General features: G+C 41.1%; 1 protein-coding gene across 2 annotated transcripts in view; it reads left to right on the top strand.

The window, feature by feature from the left end:
• LOC144604905 (voltage-dependent calcium channel subunit alpha-2/delta-1-like) overlaps positions 1-22,040 on the top strand; it is a 497,845-nt gene that overhangs the window by 463,744 nt on the left and 12,061 nt on the right. For both annotated transcript variants that reach the window (XM_078419763.1, XM_078419762.1), the window contains 7 exons: positions 4,851-4,922; positions 7,354-7,506; positions 8,376-8,428; positions 10,754-10,809; positions 13,690-13,819; positions 14,878-14,990; positions 18,194-18,276. In XM_078419763.1, the coding sequence (XP_078275889.1) occupies positions 4,851-4,922; positions 7,354-7,506; positions 8,376-8,428; positions 10,754-10,809; positions 13,690-13,819; positions 14,878-14,990; positions 18,194-18,276 (660 nt within the window). The remainder of the gene's footprint in view (positions 1-4,850; positions 4,923-7,353; positions 7,507-8,375; positions 8,429-10,753; positions 10,810-13,689; positions 13,820-14,877; positions 14,991-18,193; positions 18,277-22,040) is intronic.

Below are 22,040 nucleotides of genomic sequence, written 5' to 3'. Positions count from 1 at the left end.
GTGATAGTTCAATTTTGCAGAGATTAATTTTCTAGGGTATGTTTTTAAATCTACCTGGTGGTGGGTTTAGTTCTCTGATGTTACGCAAGCCACATCAGAGGTGGGGTTATCCCAGTTCTGTTGTAAAGGGTCCATTTCCTCACCTAACTATGTGTGTTTACATCCATGTAAGTGTAGGCAAGTTGAATGAGTGATTAGGAAAGCAAATGTGATTATTAAATAGAGCCTGGGAGCCAAAGGAGGGCAGAGCCAAATTATTTTTAACTTCACAAACAGTAGGTGATTTATAAATTGAGTATTGTATCTGTTCTAAAGGCTTAACCTTTAAATAAATGTGTAAAGATCCCAGAGACGGTACAGAAAAGATTTACTGCATTGGTTCCAGAGTTGAGTGACGTTAGCCACAAAGTCAAGATGGAGAAGCTGGGGTTGGTCTCCTTGGAGAAAATAAGATTGAGTGGAGACTTCTTAGATTATGGCAGCATTAGAGAGGAACAATTAAGAAAAGTTCTATTTCAGAACCTGGTTGTATACATTTGTTTGTTATAAAGGCAGAATATGCAAAGGAATTGCAATTGTGAAAGGATAACTTCAAGGGCAGTGTGGAGAGATGGTAATCAAGGGATTGCAGTACCAGGAGCTAGAATCGGCTTGATGAACTGAATAGCCTTCTGTGCCAAAACAATACTTTTCTCCAGAGGTCCAGTTCTGAACTGGAGAGACCCCTTTCTGTACTGAAAGTTTTGATATGACCTTCGCTGGTCAATTGTGTACACTGCCCAGAATGTCTAATTATATTATTTAACACAAGCTTTTCAGTCCTTGCTTCAAAAAGTAAAAATAATTGAATCCAGCTGTTGTTTTCCCAGAGACGATGAAGAAGTATTGTGTGGTAGTCAGGCAGTTAGCATTTATAAAACTGCGGACAGGATTTTAATAGTGGGAGCGTAATCTAATAGCACATCACGAACAAGAATCATTTAAAAAAGCTACGAATAGCTTTGATTTGACAAGCGTGAACGATCAATAAGCGTTGTGCCAAAGGAAATGGAGTTAATCCTAAGGCAATGGCAGCCAGATTGGAAAGCCAGGAAAGGAAACTATTTAGCACCATACAACAAAGTAATATTTGTGTAACTTTTGTCAATTACTTTTAAGAGAAAGATGGGTGAGATAAGTGATGCAGTGTGCCCATCATCTGCTGATGATTCTCTGATTAAACTTGGTCCATGGAAAATTACCTATTAGATGCACCACACCTTCTGCCTGGTTGGCACAGGATTTACCTTTCAGTAAATCCCATAATTATTCCAGAAGTTGTTTTCTTGGAGAAACACATTTTCAAGGTGAAATAGCATCTGACAAACTTTATTTGACTATGGCCAGTCAATGCAACAGAGTTTGTTGGTTTATTAAAATTATATAGTTGTAGTATCTTCCTTCATTTAGATCAGTGTCTTTACTCAGAGAGACGATTGATAAAATATTCACTTGTGAATAATGGCAATTGGAGCCATTTGGACACGCTAAACACATTGAGCGTAATCCACAATGCCAACTTCGTGCAGTCCATGATAACAGTAACTAGGGTGGGGGAGGGTTCAGGGTTTCTACCTTTTGCACAGTTGACAATCCAGCCCAGATTGCAGCTCTTTGAGAAGTGTTCACTTTAACTTCAACTTCATGATCTTCCTGAATGTAAAATCCACTATGAACCTCTGCAAGCAGGCACCTTTTTAATACATAATTGAAATAACAACATGGTCTTGATATGTTCCTTGTTGTACAAGAGTAATATTTTGGTAGAGTTTGTTTAAATATAACTGAAAATAGTTTATCACAAAGATGAAAAATTTTAATCACCGTGTCGATCTGATAGTAAATGACTAAAAATGGTTTAAAAAAACAAATAACACCATCTGGTAGTTATTTTGAGGTGCAGCAGACTTGAAAATCCATGTTCACTTCAAAACGTGTCTGAATAAGCCAGTGCAATGGGCCCCTGCATCACTGTTTGTGTGCCGGAGGAGAATAATTTTCATTGGTGTACCACATGGAAATCTTTTTCTGTGCAAGTGTCATGATTCACAATCTTTTGTATAATTGAGCACGTTAACTGAATGTAATTTTGCACGTTAGCCACGGTCCGTTCAGTGACATTGCATTACATTGTACCTTGAACTCTTATAGCAGCCTGGTCAACTCCAGGAGTTGCTGGGACTTGTAGGATAGTTTGAGATTAACTGGTGCAATTAGTGTAGTCTGAAGAAGGGTCTCTTCCCGAAACATCACCTACTCCTTTTCGCCAGAGATGCTGTCTCAACGGCTGAGTTACTCCAGCTTTTTGTGTCTGTCTTCTAGGCAAAAGTTAATATAGGAGCTGGCCCTTCACTCTAGGGAGAAGTTGTTGATTTTGATGGTAGAGGGAACATTTGAGGATTCCATTAAAAATATGGAATTCCTCATCTGAGTTACTTGTTGAAAATTATTCAGGGGTTATAACATTATGTGGAAGTAACAGCCACTTCAGAATATCTGTTCTAGTGTACATTGAAAGAAGTAACCAGTTTTAAATTGACAGGAGAGCTTTGCAAACACACAGGCTAGATGACCTGTGTGTTTGCAAAGCTGTCCTTTTAATTTCAAACTGATTACGGGGTTATCTGTACTCAGATGACCTTGACCCAGCTGAATCGGCTGAATGTAAGGTGATGGGGTATAATATTTAGCCCATATAAAACCAGGAATCATCATCTTAGGTTATTTCACACCACTGTGATAAAGATGGAGGAAGCTTCCATAGACTTATTTGTCACTTGGCTCATCAAATATGGTCATAGGCATGAGCTGCTTGTTGCTGTATTTAACTCTCCCATGAATGTGTAAGCAACGGAGTTCCTCGTGAAGTATTACATGAGCTGGCCGGATTTCTTCATTTTGTGCTGTTGCCCTCTCCATGGACCATGTATTTGCACAATGCACATGCCAGCTGATCACCATCACTGCTATATTCTTGGTACCTAGCAGGTGCCTGCCACTATTCACAAGGAGACATGTGAATTAATGTTGCAATATGTATTATGGATGTTATAAGGTCCTACAAGCAATTGATCTAATGCATCAATCCAGTCCCATTGCACATGGAAGAAATGTGCCGCACAATTATATTTCAAAGCCACGGTTATTATTTTTTTTACAAATTGCTTCAAGTCACTTTATGTTGGTTCTTGTGTCCCTTAACTCAAAATGGTTAGTTTAATTCTTGAGAGATTCCTGATTTGTTCCATGAACAAATGAATGGAAATGCTCAATAGGCCAAATGCCGATTGATTTGCCTTGGGGGAGATGACCCTTGTTGTGAGTGGCGACAGCTTCTCGTACAGTGTTTTTAAATTAGTGCAAAAGATTGCAGAAACTTGATTTTTACCTCATCTAATTTGTGCTTAAACATCCACAATCTTCATGGGATCTCTTCATGAGAGTCTTTTAAAGCTGTACTGTGTTCCAAATTGGATGGCCATTCATCAGCCGAATGTGGAGACCCTTGCTTGCACCACCTCAGAAACTACCCAACCACCCAGTTAGCCTCTGCTGGCCATCTCAGAATGCAGAAAAACAAAGTTGAGGTTCCTTATCATAGATCCTTAGGGACTAACTCAGAAGAAAATATGGAATAATATTGGGTCCACACCTATTTTCAATCCTATATAAATGACATGGACGAAAGGATGGACAGGTACACGGAGAGGAAAGATTTAGAGGGATATATGGGTCCAGCGTGGGTAAATAGGACTAGCTTAGACAGGACATCTTGGTCAGCATGAACGAGTTGGGCCAACGGGCCTGTTTCTGTGCTGTTTGCCTCTATGATGTATATACTTTTGCTGACGACCTTGCCTTATGAGGGAAAGGAAAGTGTAGAGAAGATACAAAGTTTACAAAGGGATTTCAAGTGAGCTAGAAGATGATAGGTGGGGTATTAAATGGAAAATGTGAGAAGAATAAAAGAAAATGAGAACTAGTAAACATTGGGGCCACGAGGATCTGGATGTGTTTACTGATGAGGCACAAAAAATAAACATACAAACGATTAGAAAAGCAAATGTTTTAATGGCTATGGTGCTGGAGAATGAGAGTGAGGATGTTTTTCAACAATTATTCAAAGCTTTGGTGAGGCTTCGACCGAAGGCGTTTTGGCTTAAGTACTGAGGAAAGGATATGTTTGCTTGGAGTCAATGCAAGGCAGATTGACTGGGATGAATCCCACCACATGTTGGTGATCCTGTGCAGAAACTGAGTAATATTGGCCTGCTCTCGCTGGGAGGTGATCTGTATCACACATGCAATGTCCTCAACAGGGCCGACAGATGATGAATGCCTGTCGGCTATTTAATCTGTTTGGAGAATCTAGAACTATGGGCGTTGTCGCACAACTAACAGCTTGCAGGAAAAATGTTCCCGATGTTGGGGGAGTCCAGAACCAGGGGTCACTGTTTAAGAAAAAGGGGTAGGCCATTTAGGACCGAGATGAGGAAAAACATTTTCACCCAGAGAGTTGTGAATCTGTGGAAATCTCTGCCACAGAAGGCAGTGCAGGCCAATTCACTTGATGTTTTCAATAGAGAGTTAGATATAGCTCTTGGGGCGCACGGAATCAAGGGATATGGGCAAAAAGAATGAACGGGTTACTGATTTTGGATGATCAGCCATGATCATATCAAATGGAGGTGCTGGCTCGAAGGGCCGAATGGCCTACTCCTGCACCTATTTTCTAGGTTTCTATGTTATAGTTTAGCGAAAGCTCTTCTCTAAAGTTATTGTTCACCTGTGGTGCTCTTTATTTTTTGCAGCACTTCGACTGTGTAATATTGGATGATGGTGGATTTCTGCTAATGTCAAACCAAGACGATTATATTGCAAAGGTAAATGCTCGACAACTCTTTGAACTTTAATCTTTTGATTTACCTTTGTTATCTTTTGGGTGATGACTATTATTTCTCTCTAATACATGTTAACAGTGTGCTTTTGAAGTGAATGTATCAATTTGATCCAGAACAAACATTGACAATAATCTTGAACTATGGGAGAAATAAGTCACATTGTGGGTCTTTGTGGATGAGCATGTTGTGATGAGGATGTTGTGACTGCAACGGGATATCAATAGGTTGAGTGAGTGGGTGAGAACTTGACAGATGGCGTTTAATGTGGGAAAGTGAGGGGGCATGCACTTTTGTAAGAGAAATCAGAATACAGATTATTAGAAGGCAGGTGAATGGCGTTGAGAAGAAAAAATAGATCAGCCATGATTGAATGGCTGAGTAGGCTCAGTGGTCAACTAGCCTATTTCTATTCCTACCGTATGACGTTTGGCCTTAAAATTTAAATGGAAAAGAGGGAAGTGCGGAGGGATCTCTGTAATTGCAAGAAGTAATCCCTTTGAGAGTGGGGAAGATTCCAACAAGGGGACATAGCTTCAGAATTGAGGGACACAAGTTTAGGGGTAACATGAGGGGTAACTTCTTTACTCAGAGGGTGGTGGCTGTATGGAATGGGCTTCCGGTGGAAGTGGTGGAGGCAGGCTCGATTTTATTATTTAAGAGTAAATTGGATAGGTATATGGATAAGAGGGGATTAGAGGGTTATGGTCTGAGAGCAGGTAGATGAGACTAGGTCAGAGAGAGTGGTCGGCGTGGACTGGTAGGGCCGAATGGGCCTGTTTCCGTGCTGTAGTTGTTATATGGTTATATGGTAAGCAGCATGCTTAAAAAGGCAAATGGCACATTGGTCTTTATTGCAAAGGAGTTGGAGTTGAGAAATAGGATGTTGTATAGCAATTGTCCACTCTGCTGGTTAGGACACTGATGGAGTTTTGCATGTTGTTATGGTCCCCTTACCTATACTAGCATTGGAGTTAGTCAAAAGGACATTCATCAGGCTAATTTTGAGGATGAGAGTAACCTCCTATTAAGAGAGATTCAATTTGTAATCCTTAATGAATCAAAGCCTGTACTCTTTGGAGTTAAGAAAACGAGGAATGATCTTATTAAGAAATATTGAAACCTAAAGGAACATAACAGGAAGAGTCTTGAATGAGGTGACCTAGTTTCAAGATAAGAGCCCCATGGTTTGCAGAAATTTCATCTCGCGATGGGTGGTGAATCTCAGAATGCTCTGCCTCAGAGAGTTGTGGACACCACATCATCCGCACGGCATTTACCCGATCAAGCTCTCTTCTGCAGGAAGGACAGGGTCCTGATTTTAGTTTCTGGGCATGGCCCACTTACTTTACCTGATTTTTCAGAGCATGATATTTTGGAGATGAGGTGCAACAATTCCACCAATGTACAGCAGTTTGACTGTCGCCGTTTAACCAATCTGAAGTAAGAAGGTGCATGATGCTAACATCATGACTGCTAACATCATTTTTCCCTATGTGGACATTGTGTAACTTGAAGGCCTGCTTCTGGTCAAAATCTGATCACAACAAGATTTGCTTTGATTCACTCAGCACTTGATTATTGTTGACCACTTTGTTCAGAAGTCATTTGTGCTCAAAAGGCCTCCTATGTCTAGCCACATCTGGTGAACATCTGTGCTTAACACATCACCTCAATGCATTTCTGGAGAGATTATTTGTCTCAGGAATAGGGCTTATGATTATTGCACTTTCCCGACAGGGCTATTTATTTTAGGTGAGACCCATTATCTCTTTTCCACTTTCTTTTGGGCGCCTTTTGTCCAGGAAAGTTTAGGTTTAGGTTTGTTATTGTCACGTGTACTGAGCTACAGGTAAAAAGTTTTGTTTGCAAGCTGTCCAAACAGATCCGATAAACCGGACATAAATACAATCAAGTCAAACTCAAGTACAAAGGGGAAGATACTGAGTGCAGAATATAGTTCTCAGCATTGCAGCGCATCAGTTCCATAGACAAAGTCCAATGTCTGCAATGGGGTAGAGGTGAATTGGACAGTACCCTAGCTTATGGAATGACTGATCAGCAGCCTGATAACAGAGGGGAAGAAGCAAACCCATCGACTCAAAACTTGTCTGAAGACGGGTCTCGACCCGAAACGTCACCCATTCCTTCTCTCCCGAGATGCTACCTAACCCGCTGAGTTACTCCAGCATTTTGTACCTTCGACTCAAAACTTGTGTTCGCTAAGAAACCATGGCATGCAAAAGAGGTAGGTCTGGAATTTCCTTGATGCTTCCCCTGATTAGTCACTCCAAATTCACAAAATAAATGGTCTCTGATTTCTGGTGACTGATCTAGAGATTTCCTGAGGAATTTCCTGACACTGGAGTTTAAACGTCAGTTCAAATTATTTTCTCAATTACCATTGCCATTTCAGATTGGCAAGTTCTTTGGTGAGATTGACCCAAGCTTGATGAGACGTCTTCTCAACACATCCCTGTACGCCTTCAACAAGTCCTATGATTTCCAGTCAGTGTGTGATCCAGAAAGTGCGACAAAAGGAGCAGCAGGACTTCGTTCTGTCTACGTTGTAAGTGATGCTCTCCATATTAATTCCAATGTAGCCTATGTTCTAAAAAAACTGCATGCTGAAAGGATGGCAAACTGGAACAGATTACACTTCACACACTTACGGGTTTTTTTCCTAGCTTATCTTGAGGAAATTTTAATTAAATTTTTTATTGTACTTAAGAAACTTGGTAATCTTTATTGATTTTATAATGAGAGAGTAATTGAAAGCCGTAGAAGTTGTAGAAGAAGCCTATTACGAAATAGTCTGCTGCATTGAAATCTAATTGTGTACCACTGCACTATGTCCAAAATGGCTTTATGGCCGGTAGCTGACTAAACCTTGGGAGTCCCAACTCCAAGGTGTGAATATCTAAACTTCTGCCAAGGCTGGAAGCCTGGCATAAAGAACGATAATGAAAATAATAAAAAATATTCGACAGGTCAAGTAGCAGCTGTGGACACAGATACAGAGATAACATCTCAGGTCAGAGACCCTTCATCATTTCTGACCGGAAACGTGAACTCAGTTCTCCTCTCCACAGATACCGCCTGACCTGCCAGGCGTTTTCAGCATTTTGTTTCTATCCCATATTTGTATGTTCCAGATGCCAGTGAGCGGCATCAAACAGCATTCAGCCAAGTAAGTTTGTGAAACCATGAAAAACTGGACTTTGTGAAGATCAGGGAAGGTTCGGGTTGGACATAAAGGGAGGCGTTTGACACGACAGGCTAAGAACATAGGTGTACATGTTCCACAGGAGAAATCGGAATAGTATATTCCTGAATGATCTTGTGTTAATGTAAATCATTTAATATTATGGTGGGTTAGGTACTGCTTACGGAATCAATGTGCTAAATTAATAATGCTGTTTCTGAAATTATTTTTAGCCCAGCATAGTCGAAATTTTGAATATAGGTTGGTGGGCATCCACTGCGGCATGGTGAGTAAAATAATATTCATGTCCTCCAATATCACACTTGCTTTGTTTGAGCTAAGTTAATGCTTTAGTGAGTTTTGAAGACAGCAGGAAGCGGTCACCTTGATAGGCTGCCCAGTAATCTGAATCTATTGTGCGGATGTTTAAGATTTCACACACGTAGTTTACCACGGGATACATCCTGACATTTGGGGAAAGCTTTTCCTGGTTTTAATCTTCTCTGTGGAATATCTAATTTGATGGTGTATCTTTTGCCTACATTGGCTTGTGTAAGAAGCATCCGCAGTTCTTGCTGCACAGCCGTTGTGAAATGTGAGAGTACTGTCGTCCCCCAGTGCATGTAGCAGTGATTTATCTGATGGGCTCAGTGCCTGTGTAACTCTGCTTCTGCACTGTAAGAAAATAACTGCAGATGCTGGTACAAATCAAAGGTATTTATTCACAAAATGCTGGAGTAACTCAGCAGGTCAGGCAGCATCTCAGGAGAGAAGGAATGGGTGACGTTTCGGGTCGAGACCCTCGACCCGAAACGTCACCCATTCCTTCTCTCCCGAGATGCTGCCTGACCTGCTGAGTTACTCCAGCATTTTGTGAATAAAAATCTGCTTCTGCACTGGTGCCTAATGTTGCTGGATTGACTCATTTAGGCTTGGTGCAGTTAATGTTGTTTGCGAGGTCTATTGTAAGCATTGCTTCGTCACTAATTGAATCCATTTCGTTGGACTAACATGCAAACTGCTCTAATAAGCAAGCTTTCCAAATCCTAACAGATGGACCCAACAGCAAAGTAAATATTGGTGAAAATGCAGGGTGAGGGTGAAATGAGTGAGTGGCTGCTGCTGTCCCAGCCCATCTATGGGATGCTGGAGCTACCTGCTAGCATTTGCAGAGCGTGCTTGGTGGGACAGATGTGATTTACATAGAAACATAGAAAATAGGTGCAGGGGTAGGCCATTCGGCCCTTCGAGCCAGCACCGCTATTCAATATGATCATGGCTGATTATCCAAAATCAGTACTGCATTCTTTCTTTCACCCCATATCCCTTGATTCCGTTAGTCCTCAGACCTATATCTAACTCTCTCTTTGAATACATCCAGTGAATTGGCCTCCACTGCCTTCTGTGGCAGAGAATTCCACAGAGAATTCACAACTCTCTGGAGGAAAAAGTTTTCCCTCATCTCAGTCCTAAATGGCCGAACCCTTATTCTTATTTTGTCATTTGGGTGAGATGTAGGTGATATTTCTATCTGAGTTGGTTTGACATTTCTTCAGAAGCAGCAAGGGAAGGGGATGCAGCAATTTGCAACTTTCTCCCATAAAGACACCTCAGTCAGCATAAAAAATCCACAGCAACAGAGTACTGTGTCAGGTTGAACTGTGAAGCTTCAGGTGAATTTATTGTCTTTCTACAGCCTTCCTCATCTGTAAGACTTTGTAGCCTAATGTCAACTTAAACCATTGCCCATGGTAAGGTGCAGGAAACAAACCATTGGAGGAACTCCGTGGGTCAGGCAGCATCTGTGGAGGGAAATGGGCAGATGACATTTTGGGTCAGGACCCTTTTTAAGTCTGATGAAGGGTCCCAACCTGAAACATTATCAGTCCATTTCCCTCCACAGATGTTGCCTGACCCATTAAGCTCCTCCAGCATTTTGTTTTTTTGCTCCAGATTCCAGCACTTGAAGTCTCTTGTGTCTCTGCCTATGGTTGACTGATTGGAGATCAGGCAAGCAAGGATAGATGTTGTTTGATGACTCTGACTGTGAAGTTGATTTGATATAGACCTCCCAGCCTGGCACTCTGATTTGATTAATGGCAGTAACAGCAGGAGCAGGTGTTTTGTTAGTTGGCACCACATTTTTTTTTTCAGGGCTTACCATAAATATTACCAAAAAATTGCAGAAATTGAAGTTATCTGATAAAGTTGCACACAGCATCGGGGATACGAATACATCATTTTACAATGGAAATTTATGTTATATGTATTTGTGGAAAAAATATGGCAGACTTAACCACTTTCCAGGTGTAGATTCTTTTAAATATATTCTCAGGAATTGGTAAATAATTCATGATCTCCCAAGTTCTGACATTAACTTTCTGCAGACGGGGCTGGGCTGTTCACCTTTAATTGCCTGACCAGGAGTGGAATGCAGCAAGTGAAGGGCATGTCCTTCATACCCTTGGTCTGCTCTTTATTTCACTGGGATGGGGTTGAGCATCTGGCAATGCTGTAAAGGACATGTCACCCACCACGGACAGCTGTGAGGGGGAGAGACGAGCCTTATGTGCCCAGTGATTCACTCTTTTATCTTTCTTTTGCTGTCTAGGTCTCTGCTGCAGCAGCTATTCCTCACCCTTACCTTCCCGCACTTTCTGGAAGCAGGTACATGAGCTTTTGTTTGGGGCTGGTCCCTTGATTCTGTTAGCAGTGACAAAGACTAAAGAGGGATGTGTCGTAGTGTATTTGCACTGCACCTTGATTTTCCACTTTGATTGCATGCTTTAATAAGGATACAGGATGCTTGACAGTGTGGTTTGGATCGATTCCTGGCCTGTTATCACAGGACTTCCTCCAACCAGCTTGCCCACACTGGTTGTTTAACACATCTTTCTTTACCAAAGTCTGCCCTCATTCAACAGCTGATAAATGAGTAGACATTTTGTTGCACATTTGGAGAATATTTAACTGAACTTTCTTCCACATCAATATAGTAGTTATAAATAAGTCTTAGCATGTCTGAGTTTAAGTATAGCATGGAAACAGAACCTATGACCCAAATCATCCATACTGACCAAGATGTCCATCTGAGCTGGGTCCCTTTTGCCCACATTAGCTCCATATACATCTGAATCTTTCCTATCCATGCACCTGTCTGAATGTCCTCTAAATGTTGTTAGGGTACATATTTCAACCACTTTCTTCTGACAGCTCATTCCATCGTCCTCTGTGTTAGTCCGGAGATACAGCATGAAAACAGGCCCTTTGGCCCACCAAGTCCATGCCAACCCATGACACGAGTTCTATGTCATCCCACTGACTTATCCACTCCCTATGCACTGGGGACAACATACAGAGGCCAATACACATGTCTTTGTGATGAAGTGTATGAAGTAGTTACTCCTCAGGTCCCTTTGAAATCTTTCCTCTCTCACCTTTAACCCTGCCCTAGTTTTTGATTTCTCTTCCGTGGGAAAAGATGGTGTGCATTCAACTTATCAACTCGTGATTTTCTCCATCTGTGTAACAGGTCATCCCCCAATCTTCTACGTTCCAAGGAGTGAAGTCCCAGCCGGCCCAACCTCATCCTAGAACTGGTCCTCGTCTCCCGATAACATTCTCATAAATCTATTTTGCACTTTTTCCAGCTTACTGACATTTTTCCTATGGCAGGGTACCCAAAGCTGAGCACAATATTCCAAGTGTGGTTTCACTAATGTCTTGCACAACTGCAACATAACGTCCAAACATAACACAGGATTCAATGCTGCGACTGATGAAGGCCAGCATGTCAAACGCCTTCTGCACCAAGCTATCTACCTGTGACATTACTTTCAAGGAGCTACATACTTGTACTATAGACAATAGGTGCAGGAGTAGGCCATTCGGCCCTTCGAGCAATCGCCATTCAATGTGATCATGACTGACCATTCTCAATCAGTACCCGTTCCTGCCTTCTCCCCATACCCCCTGACTCCGCTATCCTTAAGAGCTCTATCTAGCTCTCTCTTGAATGCATTCAGAGAATTGGCCTCCACTGCCTTCTGAGGCAGAGAATTCCACAGATTCACAACTCTCTGACTGAAAAAGTTTTTCCTCATCTCCGTTCTAAATGGCCTACCCCTTATTCTTAAACTGTGGCCCTCTGAGATCCCTTTGTCTAACAGCATTCCCTAAGGCACTACCATTCACTGTGAAAGTCCTACCCTGGTATTTAATGTCATCTGCCAATTTATGAACCATGTCTTGTACATTCTCAAACAAAACGTTTATATAAATGACGAATAACAATGGTCCCAGCATGGATCCCTGAGGCATACCACTATTCACAGACCTCCAGCCCGCAAAATAATCTTTCACCATCGCCCTAATTGCCTGCATCATGCCAATTATATATCCAATTAGCTGGCTCTCCCTGGATCCCACGCAATTTAACTTTAAATGTAACTTTAAATTTAAATTAGCTTGTCTAAGGCCTTGCTGACGTTCATATTCCACTTTCACACTTTCACCAATCCTCTCGGTTACCTTTCCAAAAACACAAACAGATTTGAGATACAATTTCTCACATACAAATCCATGCTAACTTTCTTCAGTCAGTCCTTCTCTTCCAAATACTGGTAGATCCTGTCCCTCATAATTAACTCTAGTAACGTTTAGGGCGGCAAGGTGGTGCAGTGGTAGAGTTGCTGCCATACAGCGCTTACAGCGCCAGAGACCCGGATGCTGTCTGTATGGAGTTTGTACGTTCTCCCCATGACCTGCATATATTTTCTCTGAGATCTTCGGTTTCCTCCCACATTCAAAGACATACAGGTTTGTAGGTTAATTGGTTTGGCATAAATGTAAATTGTCACTAGTGTGTGTAGGATAGTGTTAATGTGCAAGAATCGCTGGTCAGCGTGGACTCAGTGGGCCGAAGGGCCTGTTTCCACGCTGTATCTCTAAAGCTAAACTAAACTAAACTTTCCCATCACTGATGTCAGGCTCATCGGCCTGTAATTCCTTGTAATAAGCAAAAGGTGTTCAAAAAACTAAATATTCATGTTAGCATGGCTTAGTCAGAAGCAGGAGAAAGCTGTGGAAAGCAACCGACATACTGTGGTTGGCAAATCTGGTGCCAGCATAAAGCATTTGGTCATAATCAGTTTATAGAATCAGTGTATATGGACAATAAACCTGGTATTGATAGTATAGACCTTCAATAAATTAATAAATCTTACCATTGCTGTGGCAAGCTCCTGTGAATACCAAGACATTGCAATAGTCAGAGCAGTAGAAAAGGGAAACTTGCTAATTGGTACAGTCAATGGTGTAGTGGATTTATTCTTTAAAGCTGGAGTTCCCTCAGTCTAGATGGGCTCCACTGACCCTGCAGGTTTCGCTACGTTTCTACAACTGCAGTGTAAATGTGCTGTTTAGAACATTTATTGTGCGGATTGATTTTTCTCACTGGTCCACGTGTCTTACACTGACCGCAATCTGCTCTTGGAATGCAGAATAATTTAGCTTGACATTCATTCACCTTTCGTTCTTGCTTTGCAGTTGATGCAGACATCGATGATTTCGCCGAACCCTTATCAAAGTCAAGCTGTATCACTGAACAGACTCAGTATTACTTTTATGACAATGAATCTTCCTTCAATGGACTTGTGGATTGTGGCAACTGCTCAAGGTATGACTACAGCAAGTGGTAGCACCGATGGATTTTCTCTGTACTGTGGCTTGGTCAGTGCTTATAGAATATACAATATTTCATCCTACTGAAATGTTTCTAAAACATACGACTAGATGTCATTAGAAGAAATATACCCCCCAAAAAATCCCCATTTGGCAACAGAAATAAAGTCTGACAGCCCCTTTTACCATCTCAGGATGCATTACACGTCTTTATAGCCAATTAAATATATTTGAAGTGTAATACTACTCTTCTCCAGTTTTGAGAGTTCCCAAATGAGGACGCTATAGAACTGGAGACACTTCTGCAGCGAGGCCAGGAGGTGACCGATGGGAAGATGGGTGGGACTACCTGTGGCAGGCAGCTCTTGGCACTGGAAATAACCACCTACACTATCTAGACATCACCTGGCACCATCATAATATCTCTATATTGCTCTTGATAAAACTGCTCCCATGCCCGACAAATGGAACAATAGCTGGTTGAGAAGAAACTGCAATCTCAATTTTACCACACTGATATAATCACCGAGAGGTACAACCGCCGAGATTTGATATTGTTGATATTTTCTACGTGTTACGAAATAATCTTGTGGGATACTTTACATTAAGGCTGAGGCCTTGATTTCAGTGTGACTAGACCATTGTCCACCATTAGGGATTTTAATTGACTGCAGATTATCTGGTCATGAAATATGGTTGGGTTTTTCCCCAACAGAGTAGCATTAAGTGAATTGACAGTGAATTAATATCCCACTTTACATCATGCCTTGAAAGCAAGGGAAAGTACAATTAGGTAAGGGAATGAAACATGTTGGTGTTTTTCTGAGAGTCCATTTCATACAGCGGGTAGAAATCGACTTCCACCCCATGAATCTGATGAAAATCTCACCCTAGTGGGGTTGAAATAGTTGTGGCAATAGTTTTGAACAGAAGTGACCATGAAACGATACACGCCATTCCACCTTTGCCATTATTCATCACAAATGTATTCTTGTTCAAAAATGATTCCTGTTCTTGTTTCAATATAAATTGATTTCTCCGTTTATTTTTCAGGCTTTACCACGCGGAGAAACTCTCCAACACAAACCTGGTGTTTTTACTGGTGGAGAGTAAGCATACATGTCAGTCATGTGACACAAAGTCTCTCATGCAAGCAGAGCAAAAATGTATCCTCCAGTCAAAATGATTTGTATGTAAATGCAGGGACCGCGATTTAAGTTTTGCTGACAGTACCAAAACCAGCTCGTTAATGGAGGGAAAAGTGTTGTGACTGCAGGAAAGGACCAGTGAATTGTTCGGGTGTGTAAAAAAATATTCAGTCTAGAGAAATGCAAGATAACACCTTTGGGGAGAGCAAACAAGGAAATGAAATATACTGATCATAAATACCCAATTGTGCGGAGGGAAAAAGGATTGTGGACAACATCCCAATAATTAGGAGTCACTGACTACAGATAATTAATGAGGAAACATTTTTTTACCCAAAGAATGGTGGGGCAGGCACTGTCCATCACTTGATGCCCCCACCTGCAAGTCCACAAACCAAGCTAGAATATGGGAAATGGCATTAGTAGCTAATATGGGAAATGGCCTAAGTGATCCACTGTCCTCATTTTTAAAATTCTTTGAAAGATCTTTTGGAGTCAAAATATAATTTGGATGGAGGAACAAAATGAGCAATGGCAGATCTGATGGCCATTATACAGTATTTCACTTCCATGGGTGGCACGGTGGCGCAGCGGTAGAGTGCTGCCTTGTAGCGCTTGCAGAGCCAGAGACCTGGGTTCGATCCCGACTATGGGTGCTGTCTGTATGGAGTTTGTAACTTCTCCCCGTGACCACTTGGGTTTTCTCCAAGATCCTCGGTTTCCTCCCACACTACAAAGACGTACAGGTTTGTAGGTTAATTGGCTTGGGTTTGTATACTTGGTATAAGTGTAATTTGTCCCAAGTGTGTGCAGGCTTGTGTTAATGTGTGGGGATTGCTAAACTAAACTAAACCAAACTAAACAAAACAAAACTACACTGTAATAGAAAGAGAACTTGTGAAGTGCACAAATGATCCAACACCGATGTCAAACCCACCAATCTTAGCCAAGACTGCAAACCAGTGATACCATTTTTTGAAATTTGAGTCATGTTTATTTTTGGCTTGTTTTATTCAGATAATTTTCCCCTCAGACTCCACTGATTTTGCATTATGAAGAATGCTTCTATGTTGCATTTAATAAGATCTTGCGGTGGTGAATTGTGCTGTGTCAGAGGTTCCCCATTGGATTGTCAATGCCATTGCTTCGGAAATCTAAGTTCCAAATACTTTCTTAATGCCATTTAAGATCACAATTGGAAGGATATTTTCATGCAGATTTATTAAGCATGGTAATCAGTTCTAATCTCTGATTGTGCAGCAGCCACAGCTCACTCTTCAGTCTTCATTAAGACTTTGTGGTTGCCCAGATGCATTATGTCGCTGTCTGGGGAAAACTTGTTGGACTATTCCTGGTATTTACTGATTCCCACAAAATTCCAGACAATGTTACAGTATCTTGTTTCTAGCACAATTGGTTTAGAATTTTAATGTTATGTGGAATTTCCCCTTTATTTATGGAATTGTTGTCAAAGCCAACATTTATTGCTCATGTCTCATTGCTCCTGAGGAGGTAGTGGTAAACCACTGCAGTCTTTCTGTTTGAGGTACTCTGCCGCACCTCCCCCCCCCCCCTCCACAATTCCGTTGTGTAAAAAATTTGAGGAAGGTCCACTGATGATGTTCTTGGTATTATTTAAGATGTGTTGCATTTGTACAGAATACATACTCACCCAGCTGAAACTAAAGGCTCCATAGCTTTGGTTGATTGATCTATTCATTCTATTATACACCTCCATATGGGTTCTTTAAGGGCCTGTCCCACTTAGGCGTTTTTTTAGGCGACTGCCGGCGGCTGTCAAAGTCGTAGCAGATCGCCAAAATTTTCTTTTACCCGACGACAATACCGAGTCAGGTCGAGATTACACCGTTTTCGGAAACATCGCGAAATTCCCACGCTGTCAATGCTTCTCCGGCCTCCTAATTTTCACTGAAATCACTGACAAGTCGGTAATTACTTGAGAGTTTTGAAATATAACATCTTGCCCGGGTTACTTGAAAACCAAGCTTCACGGTAACAAGGCATAAACTGGATTGACTTCCAGTTTACTAATAGCAGTATTAAGAAATTTAATTTCAAAAGTGGTTAAATGGATTTTTGTGCGGAGTGTGGGCATTCTTTGAAAATGTACGGGAGATGCATATCTGGTTTCTGGGTTGCATATCTGGGTTGGAAGCCTACTTTAAATGTAATCGCTGATGGCCATAAACATCGTGAAAATTCCCACGCTTACCTGACCATCAAACTGTCGCCTCCATTCTACCTGTCAAATGTCCTGACGGTAAATAAATTGGTTAAACACAAGTATATTATGGTATCTTCAAATGACTTTACTTAATTTAATATTACGTGCATCTAAGACAACCTGGGGACAGCATGCGACAGCGCCTGCAATAAGCTGCGATACCTGGCGACAAGCCAGCTGTCACCGAGAAATTTCATACCGGATGATTTCTCAGCGACGCGCCGAGATCCACTACGATTCTTTGAAGACTCCTCACGATCATGCCCGCGACACCCCGGCGAACTGTCGGCGACAGCCTAGTCGCCGGCAATCACCTTAAAATCGCCTAAGTGGGACAGGCCCGTAAACTGCTCAGTTTCCGGATCCTAAGACTTCTGCAAATACTCTTATGTACTTAATTTGATTTTGTTTTGTAGAACTATTTAAGTTGACTTGTTGGAACTTCTCTTTGCATTGTGTGGCTCTTATTTTACTCTCATTTTCTTGAACTTCAGCGACAAATTGTTGCATCCAGCCAAAACTGTGAACTGAGTAAAATGGTGCATTTGCTCAGCCCTAAATTCATTTACATCGAAAGCATGCGTGAATACTGGCAACCCTGCAAATTTGACCAATTTCCCTTGAACCTTTCAGCATGCAGTCCCTCCCCAAATAATGCCAAAATACCTACACCATTAATTCACAACGGACAAAATGATTTTAACCTGGAAAATTAAAATGAGCAACAATGGAATGCAAAGTGCTGGAGTGACTCAGCGGGTTTGGCAGCATTTCTAGAGAACAAGGATCGGTGACATTTCAGGTTGAGACCTTTCTTCAGACTTATCCATGGTCTCCAGAGATGTTGCATGACCCGCTGGGTTACCTGCACTTTGTGCCTTCTTTGGTAAACCAACATCTGCAGTTCCTTGTTTCAACAATGGAATGTGTTTTTGTTTCTCTTGTGTTGTGTTTCTTCCTTAATCAGACTTTGCAGCTGATGGACCAGATCCTTGTTTTTTAGCTAAGAATCCCAGACATAGGAAAGGTCCCGATGTATGCTTTGATTCTGATGACCATGTAAGTATGCAAAATTTGGATTCAAACAGAAAAGAGGGAAGTGAATGGACATCAGGGAGTATTGCTGTTGGCTACTTTTGAAAAGTAGCATCTGGCAAGGATGTGTCCAGATAGCAACCTTACACAAATGTGACATTGCTCTGGACCATAGTTTTTTTATTTTGATAACATATCATAACTCTTTCGGAATGTTAACATAAAATTAACTACAGCTTTCGATATCCTTTCTCTGAATACTCTACTTTCAGGCAAAAAAATCTGGTGAATTGTGACTCGACTTTGTCCCCAGTGCTTGGAGTTTAATTCCTCCTGTACAAATCGTCTCTGCAATATCATAAGACCCTCCAACTAAAGAAGGCCAATCAAATAACAAATCGTTCTATTTCTGTACTGAATTCCATTTAAGAAAGTCAGTCCGTGGCTCTGTGGGTACTGGCTATGTTGGATAATAAGCAAAGGAAATCTGCTTGATTTCTCTTTTTTTTAAAAATTAAATATTTACAGATCCACAAAGCATTCATTGCATTGTAAGGAGAATTTGTCATCCTAAATACCCTCAGTGTGAAGAATCATTGTTGTAAATTTCCCTTTAGTTCCATTGACTCTATGACTCTAAATGGGACTGGCATAGATGGGCCATCTTGAAGAGTCTGTTTGATTTTACTACTTTTTATCTATGACTCCACGTGAACTTTGAGCACTTCCTTGTGCCAGCTGTGTTATAGCAGGAAGCATCCTCAGGGATCCTAAGTTGCAATCCCTTCCCAATCGATGAGCGGAAAAATCTAGGCAGATAGTCGATTGTGGTAATGGAGCACTGTCGGAGATGAGACGTTTTCTGCTCACGTGTAGAAGTTATTTCAATTTTGTGATGAGGCAATTTTACAATGCCTCTGCTGTGGCTTCCACTCATATGACTGAGGAATTCTTTGTTTGAGTTGAAACTAGCTAGTATCCTGACATGCAAAGTCAACACTTCATTGCTGCAGATCCCGAATGAGATCCATTTGCCTGAGGACGAAGCAATGAAGTTCAATAATCCAATTAGACAGAATATTGCTGTCATCACGTGTTTAGAAATACAGCATTGAAACAGGCCCACCAAGTCTGTGCCGATCAGCAATCACCCATACACTAGTTCTATCCTACACACTAGGGACAATTTAGCCGAAAGCTACAGACCTAACCTACAGACCTGAAGATAGATTCAAAATGCTGGAGTAACTCAGCGGGACAGGCAGCATCTCTGGATAGAAGGAATGGGTGATGTTTTGTCTCGAGACCCTTCTTCAGACTGAGTCAGGGGAGAGGCAGAGATAAGGAAGTGTAAGGTGTGAAAACGAGGCAAAGGGGATGGAGATCAATGAAAATGTAGAATAGATCATTGTTAGCTAAGAGGTTACAACAAAGCAAACAGAGATAAAATGTATAGACCTACACGGCTTTGGGATGTGGGATGAAACCGGAGCTCCCAGAGAAATCCCACACGGCCACAGGGAGAATATACAAAGTCCGTACAGACAGCACCCATAGTCAGAATTGAACCCGGGTCTCAGGTGCTATAAGGCAGCGACTCTACCGCTGCGCCACTGTGCTTGGGGATTGAGTCACTGAAAACAAAAATCCACTTTGTGTATTGATGCATGTGCTTCACCTACAACTAGCTGAAAGATCTGAACATTCCTCATCTTTCCTGATGACAAAAATAGCTCCCCATAAATTCGATGCGTGAAAGTACAGTAACATTGTTGCTCACAAGCTTGATGTCTTTGCTGATTGACGTGTGACTGTGTGTGTGTTTTTTAATTTGTTAATAGTGGGGTATTTTCTGTTTTGTGATTTACACTGTGAATTTCTGCTCTAGGTGGACGCCCACATTATCTCTGCCAGCTGCAAAAAATGCATGAACTCATCTTGTTATGTCTTTTTTTTTGTGTTCCCTTTGTTTCCTTCTTGCTACTTTGCCCGTTGTTAATAGGATGAGCCTATATGCACAACAAGTCGTGCCCCTGCCGTGGCGCCAGCTCCTCTCTTCATTTTACTGCAAGTTTTGATGTGGTGCGGAGGGTCAGTTACTTTCACTGGATTTTGTTCTGTAGTTTCCTTCTTAGGTGTGATATTAACATGAAACTAACATCCTACAAATAATTGTGGTCCAGAGCGAACTTAGAGTGGTTTGATATTTTCATATTAGTTTTTAAAATTAAGTTTCCTTTCTGAACTAGAGTAACTGTTCGTCGAGCTATCAATTTTCAATGCTTCTCAGAACTCAGTAATTGATCGTGCATTGTTTCTGTGTTCTTTATTGATATATTTGAATTTATTTTCACTGGCAAAAATTAATTGTTCATAGTTTTTATCCCAACAGATAAAATATAATTACAGCAAATATTAATCACATTTAAGTATTCTTAAATCATAAATCGACATAAAAACTACTTTTCAGCACTACAATATGTATTTTAGCTTTTAGAAATAATATTTGGAAAATAAGTTTAGATGGTGCAGATTTTTGATGGAACATGGTTTATAGACAGCATGAGATTTTTCAAAAGACTAGCTTGCTGTGTTTTTTTAGTTTAGTAAGTTTGATTTGATGTAGCCATGAATCTCCTGAGTTCCCGTTACAAGGTAATACCCTTCCCTTTTAAAGCTCTTCTTGTTCTCCATTTTCTGGGTGATGGTGGAGAAGAGGATGGTAGATCTAAGAGAAAGGGAACACCTATGATAGGGTGAGGTCAGGGTGGCTGTGGGGTTCATGGAGGAAGTGAGAGGGTTGATGATACAATCAATGAAGCCTAAAGGTGTCGTACATAGCACGGCAGTTGGACATGCCCAACAAAGTCAGGCATGGAGGCTAATGGAGAGAGAAATCATTAGTTAATATCACAAGTGGTGTGAAGTGACAAATTTAGAATAGTTATTTTAACCATCTGGAATGAGGATCGCATTCTAGCCATATCCTGTAAAATTATATAGTTCAATCCGCTCTGTGTACACCTAACCTTAAAAATAGCATTGAGGATTGGAATCGCGATGCAAATTCAAATAAAAAACCTTGACAATTCTGTGCTGTGAACTTTGGGCGGACATTGGGAGTCAATAAGTTGGAACCTGTGTTGCAAAGCTTAGAAAGAAAGAGTCACAATTTTATTAAAGATCCAAATAATGAAGAAGTGACAATAAAAATATAGCATTGATTAGACTTTCTCGAAGTATAGTTTTATTTTCAAATTGTTTGATATTTATTGTATCAGTCACATTATGTTATGATATCCGATACTTAACACAACTAGATGCTGCTCAGGGCAACTGGAATGAATGATTTTCTTTTAAGGTTAGGCAGCACTTTGTCACATTTTATTTCAACATAAATACTTTCCAATAGTATGACTATTGTTAAAACTTCAAAATACTTCTTCTTACATAGGAGGAAGGTTACTTAGCTTGTCTTAATTTATCCATTCAGAATTGAATTATTCCTGAAATAATTTAATCACCTCATTTCAACTGTAGATCGTTCTTGGAGGGAAGAACTTCCTGACACCAGGTCTAGGTTTACCTTTAGTTGAGCAGCATCTCCTTTGCTCTGAGCCATTTTCCTACTCCTTTCAGGTTTATGGGCATTGCCAGGCCAAGACCATGGGTTGTGAGGAGGGAGTCTCCTGACTTTCTTCCATACTAATTATAAACAAGCACAGAGAAATCATCAGATTTGGAATAAGTGTCTTCCCCCCTCCCCCCCCCCCCCCCCTCCAACACTG

The sequence above is a fragment of the Rhinoraja longicauda genome, chromosome 23 (assembly GCF_053455715.1).
Source record: "Rhinoraja longicauda isolate Sanriku21f chromosome 23, sRhiLon1.1, whole genome shotgun sequence".
NCBI lineage: Eukaryota > Metazoa > Chordata > Chondrichthyes > Rajiformes > Arhynchobatidae > Rhinoraja > Rhinoraja longicauda.
The sequence above is the reverse complement of the archived record's forward strand: the minus strand, read 5'-3'. Positions and strand labels throughout refer to the sequence as shown.